The following is a 7,967-nucleotide window of genomic DNA, read 5'->3' on the forward strand; positions in this document are numbered from 1 at the left end:
CCAGGCTTAGCGAACCGACGTCATTCACCTAGGGTCACATAACTAGGAAGGAGCTGAACCCGGATTCTGACCTAGGATTATACAAGTTCAAATCCCAAGCGAACCTAACACTTTGAACAACCTTGGACAAGTTACTAAACAGCTCTGAACTTCAGCTTCCTTCACTGCAAAATAGGGTTAGGAAAGGCGGACTGGGTGATCCTCTGCGCCGCGTTCTGGCGGTGGGTTTTTTGAACGTGGACGTGGGTCCGGTGCTGCAGCAGCCTGAGAATTTCCATGCAGAATCCAGTGCCCAAGACCAGTCTCCAGCGACTGCACACCTTCGCGCTGCAACCTGTCTGCGCCCTCCCAGAGGCGTGGTCAAGGCGGGGCCAAAACGCAGAGCGGGAGGGCGCAAGCGCAAAGTCGGTGACGTCAGAGCGACTCGCGGGCGAGCTCTCTCGTCGGAGTAGTTTGGAGCCGGCGGAGGCGCAAGCCGGCAAGATGGCGTCGGCCGGAGCAGGCCGGCTAAGGCGAGCGGCATCGGCCCTGCTGCTCCGGAGCCCGCGCCTGCCGGCCCGGGAGCTGTCAGCTCCGGCTCGGCTCTATCACAAGAAGGTATGGGTGGGCGGGGGCTGCGCGGACCACTGAAGGGACCCGGGCGCCCGACGGGTCACTGGGCCGGGAAGGGCGGCCCGCTCCGGTGCCGCTGCCTGGACGCCCTGCCCCGGCCGCGCAGTGACACTGTCCGCGGCTCCCGTGCGAATAACAGCTGCCGCTGCCCCGGCTCCGTGACCCGGGCGAGCGACGGCCTCTGGCTGCACCCGCTTCCCAGAGGGGAGGGAGAGGTACTGGGTGCCGAGGGGTCGCCGCCCGCCCGACGCGGGGACCGTCCGCGGTGATGCTGCGTAGGGTAGGCCGGTGGCCTCCGAGGGCGTCGGCCGGCGGCCCAGGAGCACGGCGCTTCCTGTCGTTTGGGGTTAATTTTGGCTTTTCAGTGCGGGGAGGAGGGCTGGATGCCCCGTTTGCAGCCCCCTGCCTTCCGGGGCGTCAAGTCCCCGTAACCAGAGACCCCCTCGGAGAAGTGCTGCGGAGTCCACGAGGCGCTAGATACCCCGGGAAGAACGCCTCGAGGGTCCTCGGGACCTGCAGTCCAGATCCTTGGTCCAGGGGACAGTGGGGGCGACTAGAAGATGGGTTACTTATTGCCATCTGGCAAGCAACCCCTCAAGGTCATCTGAGGATCGGCTGTGCCCGTTTGGAAGGCTCATTTGTGCTGGACCTTTGCTTCGGCACTTTTGCAAGGACCTCGCTCCTCCCCACCCGAGGGGCGTGTCGCGTTCACTTCGCAGGTCGCCGGCTCTGGGCACCAGGGTGCGCTGCGGCCTGCAGGTTCTCCGCCCTGACCTGCCCGGATGGCGCAGTTTTAAATCTACACCAACGGGTTCATTCCTTGATGTTCCAAGCAAATCTTTCATTCCCACAGTTATTTCTAGAATTTTTAAATAAGCATTATCCTTTAAGGATGGGTTTTATTTGAACACTATTTGAGCCCCCAATCTGGTGACACAGATGTGCAAAAGTCAAGTGATTATTTGTGATTGAAAACCCTATGAAACTAAGACATGACTTGATTGATTGATTGATTTTGGCAGTATCTCCTACAGTATCTCTGATCTCTAAAGTTGGAGAGGACATACAAAAAGAGTTTGGGTCACAAATGGCATTGACATGAGTGTTGGCCTTCTTCTTCTTTCAGGTACAGGTTGCTGACATCAAGGTAGACCAGTAGAAGAGCGCCATCATGACTCCTCTCAACCCTGTCATTTCAGGTTGTGGATCATTATGAAAATCCTAGAAATGTGGGGTCCCTTGACAAGACATCAAAAAACGTTGGAACTGGATTGGTGGGTGCGCCAGCGTGTGGTGATGTTATGAAATTACAGGTACCAGCTGATTGGTCTCTGATGGCAATACTAGGAATCCCTTGGCTTACACAGTGTTTCATAGCTGATAAAGCATTTGTACATACAGTGTTTCATTTCATCTCCTTCCTTCCATTGAGATGGGAGGAGTTGGTGTTACAAATGATTAGAACAGGGACTTAATCTAGTTCTGCTAGTCAGGTATGCAGACCTTTTCTGAAGTAGGAAACTAATCTCACTTTTCTAATCACTGTGTTAATTTAAATTCCACCTTCAGCTGGGTGAAGTATTGTGTGGATTTTGCAGTCCCCAGTGAGATAATAAGTGCAGTAAACCAAACATCTCCCCATATTGAAAGTAACATGAAGGTAGTGGATTGCAGTTTGGGTACACCATAGCTTTATCCAGTCTCCTTCTTTATAGTGGGTAGACTTGCCAGAGGTCTTCACACCTGTCTTGGAAAACAGAAAAATACTTAGGAGAAAATCTTAAAGTACAATTTCGTGCCCAAGAAAAAAATATTAACCAGAGACCTTGGTTGCAGACTCTCCCACGTTTAAGGAAACAGAGTGCCCAGCACCTGTGAGCAGGTGTCCTCACATAGGACTTCATAGCTTTAAAAAAAGAAAAAAGAAAGAAAAACGGGCTGGGGTTGCAGGATTGCAAAGAAAACTAGGAGAGAGGAGCTTAGTTTTCTAGGTGACGGGTACCGCGGGGCCTGACAGTAGAATGCACGGTGACACATTGTACACAAAAGGAGCACAGCTTCTCCTTCCTCTGGCTATGCCTGGTGCAGAGTCACACCATAGTGTGGTCATGCCTGTCTGTAGAGGAGTAATGTCATTCCACCATCCTTATCTCTGAGCTCTTTGTAACAAGCAAAGTCACTGATTAATTCCAGCCTAGACAGCAAGCCCAGCTTGTAAGGAAGGTCCCCGTGAACCTTATGAGTACCAGCTCCTGGGTTTGTAGAAGGTGGCCGCCAGATTCACTACGTAATTCTTGTCTCTTTTCTAGATTCAAGTGGATGAAAAGGGGAAGATTGTGGACGCCAGGTTTAAAACATTTGGCTGCGGTTCTGCAATCGCCTCCAGCTCGTTAGCCACTGAGTGGGTGAAAGGAAAGACGGTAAAGCTGCTTGCTGACCTATTAGATCAAATCATGTTCTCTGCACCCTTGGCTCTCAGAGGTCCAGTGGGTCAAAAAAAGAAGTAAATTTTTTGATTTCTTCAAAATATCCAAAAATTTTTATTTTAGTTTCTCCCTGTCCAGATGTTGCTTATATTCCTCACATTAATGGACTATTTTGTGAAGTAGTGTTTGGGAGTATTTTGTAGTTGATGATCATTTTTATTTGGGGTTTTGATGGTGTTTTGTTAATTTTGTAGGAAAAAAAAAAAGTTCCTCATTGTCCATCTGACAAAATAGAATTGCAAAGAAATCTTTGACTCTATCAAAGGTCGCTGATGTTCTCATAGTTTCTTAGGAGTCTAAGGTCAAGGGGGTGTTGTGAAGTAGTTATTTTCTTGTTTATTTCCTCCCATCCTGTTTTAGGAAGGACTCTGAGAGTCCTTACAAAGATTGGTGAGCTAAACTAGTATGTGTTAAAAGGGGTTTTAAAGAATCAAAGACACAGCAAGGGTTCGGGCCCAGTGACAAATCGGTGGCTGGTCTGCAGGCCCTCTAAAGACAAGAAAGGGCCAGACATCTTTTGCATCCTTTTCTCTGTGAAGGGCTGGACTTTCTAAGTCCAGTTGCCATTAAAGCTGCTGTGTCGAAACCAACCAGCAGTGTGCACCAGGGGCCTGGTTCCGGGAGCTGAGTCATGGAGGAGACATTGGACGCACTGGCCAGCTCCCCAGCAGAGCAGGGCCTGGGCCGCCTGCTCCTGTGCTTCAGGGCCTTCTGGCTGGCAGGCTCCTGTAGGCCAGGAGGGCACAGGCCAGGTCCATTCTAGTGGAAGATGACTCTAAAGAGGTTGGTCAGGAACTGTCTTCAGGGAAAGGGGAAATGAGACAAGGCAAATGTGATCCGAGTCCCTGGCCTCGAGGGGCTTCCTTTAACTCTGAGACCTTCCCATCTGCATTTCTAGGACTAGCCAGAGACACTGGCTGCTGGGGACGTCTGGCTTCTCTTTCTGCAGTGGACCTCTCTGTTCTTTTTTTTGGGGGGGGTGCGGATACTGGCAGTAGAGGGGTACCAGCGTTTGAACTCAGGGGCACTGAACCACTGAGCCCCATCCCCAGCCCTATTTTGTATCCTATTTAGAGTCAGGGTCTCACTGAGTTGCTTAGTGCCTCGCTGTTGCTGAGGCTGGCTTTGAACTCATGATCCTCCTGTCTCAGCCTCCCAGCAGCAGGGATGACAGGCGTGCGCTACCACACCCACCTGCTCTGTTCCTCTTGAGCAGGACCTGTCTGCCTCCAGTCTCCCCCAGGGCTCCCGCCCAGACCACAGGCACCTTCTTCACCTGTCTGGAGGAGATTCTCTATTTCAGGCAGAGCATGAGTCTAACCTGAGCTCTCACCCAAGGACCCCCTTTTAAAAAAGATGCCTCTGCAGACCTTGAGCAGATCCCTCGGAGATGTCTCATGGGGTCTGCTGGCTGTGGGGTCTTGGTGTCTGTGCTCACCAGCCAGCAGCGCAGGTGTGTGTACGTGGACTGGAGAGGCCCCACTGTAGCTCTGGCACACGTGTGGAGTCCTGAGGAGGCCTCAGCCCTGTTCTGAGTTGTTAAGCAGAAACTGCCCCCACCAACCTGTCTTGAGGGCCTTGGAGACCTTCCTTTTTTATTGTCTACCCTCAAAACAGTCACTGAAACTGCTTGTCTTTCCCCCGCCTCAGGTGGAAGAGGCCCTGACCATCAAAAACACGGACATCGCCAAGGAGCTCTGCCTCCCCCCCGTGAAGCTGCACTGCTCCAGTGAGTCTGCTCTCCCCTGCACAGCAGGGACGCATGGCACTCATTTCAACTCGCGTTTGTGACAGAGTCCTTGTAGGAGTCCCTCTGTACAGCCGTCAGACAGTCAGAGCTCAGTCAGTCTGTACAGTTCAGAGGGTCGAGCCGGGTCCCTCAGCCAGGCCCTGAGTCCCGCAGGAGGTGCTGTGCGCTGGGAGCCGTGCCAGGCACCCACTGGACATCGTTCCAAGCCCACCCCTCAGGTGGAGCCACCCATGTCACACAGCTAGTAAGTGGGAGAACCATGATTTCAGCCCAGTCCTTGATCACTATGCTGTCCCCATCATGTGGTAGCAGTAGGACCAACGGAGGAGAAAACTCAGCTGTAAGCCACCCGTCTAGCGCCCACCCCGTCAGGTCTGCATCTGGCTGTGTGGAGGGACTTAAACCCAGCTGGGCCACGTCCCCTCCACTGTCCTGAGAGAAAGCCACACGCCTTCAGGTTGACACTTGGCTTTCCAGTTCAGTTGCTAGGTCAGATCCAGTGCTTGTCCCGTCCCGTCCTGACCTCCTCAGGAAGGAGGGAATGAGGAGCAGTGAGTGGCCCTAATGCACCATCAAGGTTTCTGACCAAAGCAGTTAAAACTTAGCAGAGAGCCGCTGCCTGGGCCAGGTGCTGGGGGTCAGGGGTGGGGGGGCAGGAAGCCTGCTGAGAGCTGGGTTCTTCCCACTTGAACTGGAATTTTAAGTACTCACAGAGAAGGTCGTTACTTGTAAATGTAAACATTCACGGCCTCAGCGAGACTCAGCCTGTTTTTTTAAGTTGTCGATGGACCTTTATTTTTTTATTTATTCACCTGCGGTGCTGAGAATCCAACCCAGGGCCTCCCCCGTGCCAGGCAAGTGCACCACCATGAGCCCAGCCCCAGCCTGACCTCGGCCTTTTGTTTGGCCTTTTAGCTACCAAGACCCTCAGCCGTGCTCTGCTGTCACTGTCGCGTCCTCCCCCGTGTCTTTTAATATCAGTTCTTGAATAAAGGCTTTCAAACTCGGCATCAGAAAAGGGTGACGTGCAGGTGCCACACCATCCACAGCCCAGCGTGACTCAGTTCAGGCCAGCTGGACTTCACCAGCCTCTGCCACGTTTAATCCAGACCTCATGGGCATAGGCAGAAAGCAGCATGTGTTGTGTCCCTAAGTGTCAGACATGTCAGACACGTCTCCACTGCAGGGAGAGCATGGCTGTCCCAGTGTAGAGGAAGAGGTAGACTCCAGTCCCAGGCAAGTCAGCCCCAGCCTGTCTGCAGAGCCCCACAGGGGCCACTGAGTGGGAAGCGACTGGCCACCTACCTGGGTCACTCTGTCTAGCCCCCACCCCGCACCTGTGCCCTTCAGGTCTGTGAACAGGCTCTTCCTTCCATGCCTTGCAGTGCTGGCCGAAGACGCCATCAAGGCCGCCCTGGCCGATTACAAACTGAAACAGGATCCCAAGAAAGGAGAGGCAGAGCAGTGAGCCTCGGTGCCGCTCCAGAGACGTCTGCCCGCCGCCGTGCACGCACTGGAGACGTCCAGAAGCTTCCCAGGCCACAGGAAAGTCGCACAGCATTTGTCGTTCACAGTGTGACTGAGGCAAGCAAAATACACCCTTTAACCGTTCTGAGTCTATGGTTTCTTTCAGCTCGCTCATGTTGCCTTAGCGCTCAGTGTGTGCTTTGAACCGTGTGTGGCCGCAGGACCGAGCTCGGCAGCGCAGTCTTAGGTTCTGACGCCTGTGCTGTGCATCAAGACTTAATTGTATCTAAATCTAGTTGGGGACAGTTTACCCGTGGAATGCCTTGGTCTGACTGTTTGGTAGAGCCGATTGTACATAAAGCAGATCTGCAGCTATGCAGCCGTGTGTGCACTTATGTGTGTGTATATAAAACAAATAAACAATGCAGGACGATGGTTTCTGTGGCGAGCCTCGTCTCTTGGACCCTTACCCTGGGCACTGCCCACAGCCTGGACCACGAGGACGCGTAGCCCTCCTGCCATCGGGCAGTGACGTGGGCTGTGGCAGGTTCTCCCGCAGCCGTGGTGCTTTATGAACAGGTGAAAAGAAATGGTAGTTTTCCTTGCTCTGGGCCAGGTGATGGCTCCTGAGTCTTGGCAGTTCTCCCGTTACCTGTTTCTGGTGTCTGGGAAGCAGGGCCAGGTGGGACAGCACCTGCCTGGCTTGCCAGGGCCCTGGTTCCATCGCCAGCACCACCGAAAAAGGGAAATCTGAGAAACGTTGGCTGAGGCAGCAACATTAACCTGGGGACCAAATTTGTGAAGAGCGCCTGGGGGAAGAGGGGGGACAAGGCTAAGACACAGGTCTCCAGGCCAGGCTCTGTGTGGCTCTAGGCAGGGACCATGGTGCCCCCGACTCCAGAGCCTCCGGGTGGTGGTGGCAGGCAAGTCTGGCCACAGGGAGGACCCCTCTGCCCGCTCTGTCCTGCTGGGGTGCGATGCTGAGGCGGTGCACTCTGAGCTGTCACTGGGCGCTGCGCCTGGAAACAGTTATCCTGGCTCAGCCTGGTACCCCGCCTTCTGGCCGCAGCCGTCCCCTGCCCGGAGCTCCCTCCATCCCGAGCTACCCAAAGTCGCGAATCCCCAAGGAGGCTCAGCTTCCAGGGAGAACTCACTGAAGGGCTTCTACAGTGAACCCCTGAAGTAGATGAGTCTGCATTCTCCTTCAGAAACAGTCTGGCCGCCTTTAAATGCACCTCCTTTACTTAAAAAACAACAACAAAAAATATTTGAAATGCTCCAGGTTCTGGTGGAGCGCACAGAACTTCAAAGACTGCTCCCTCAAGGGTCTGAAAGAGCCCAGGCCCAGGCCCGCAAGACCCTCCCATCAGAACCCCAGGTGGAGCCCTGCGGCTGCTCTGCTGTGTGACTCAGGCCCTCACTGGCCGGCCTCGCCCCTCTGTGACATGTGGCAAGGCCACAGCTCCCCACCTCTTCGTGATTGTGTTTTCTTTTTTCTTTTCTTTTTTTCTTTTTTTTTGGTCCAGGAGATAGAGCCACATCCCAGCCCTATTTTGTATTTTCTTTAGAAACGGGGTCTAACTGAGTTGTTTAGCACGTCACCGTTGCTAAGTCTGGCATTGAACTCGGAATCCTCCTGCCTCAGCCTCCTG

The 7,967-nt window shown here is 53.7% G+C and overlaps 1 protein-coding gene across 1 annotated transcript; it reads left to right on the forward strand.

The window, feature by feature from the left end:
• Positions 1 to 440: 440 nt before the first annotated feature.
• Positions 441 to 6,750, forward strand: ISCU (iron-sulfur cluster assembly enzyme). Its single transcript, XM_081283105.1, has 5 exons — positions 441 to 597; positions 1,812 to 1,925; positions 2,922 to 3,032; positions 4,749 to 4,827; positions 6,234 to 6,750. The coding sequence occupies exons 1-5, from the start codon at positions 484 to 486 to the stop codon at positions 6,314 to 6,316; spliced, it is 501 nt and encodes a 166-aa protein (XP_081139231.1). The 5' UTR covers positions 441 to 483; the 3' UTR covers positions 6,317 to 6,750.
• Positions 6,751 to 7,967: the final 1,217 nt, after the last annotated feature.

Source organism: Spermophilus citellus (assembly GCF_964194105.1).
Source record: "Spermophilus citellus genome assembly, chromosome: 3".
Classification (NCBI taxonomy): Eukaryota; Metazoa; Chordata; class Mammalia; order Rodentia; family Sciuridae; genus Spermophilus; species Spermophilus citellus.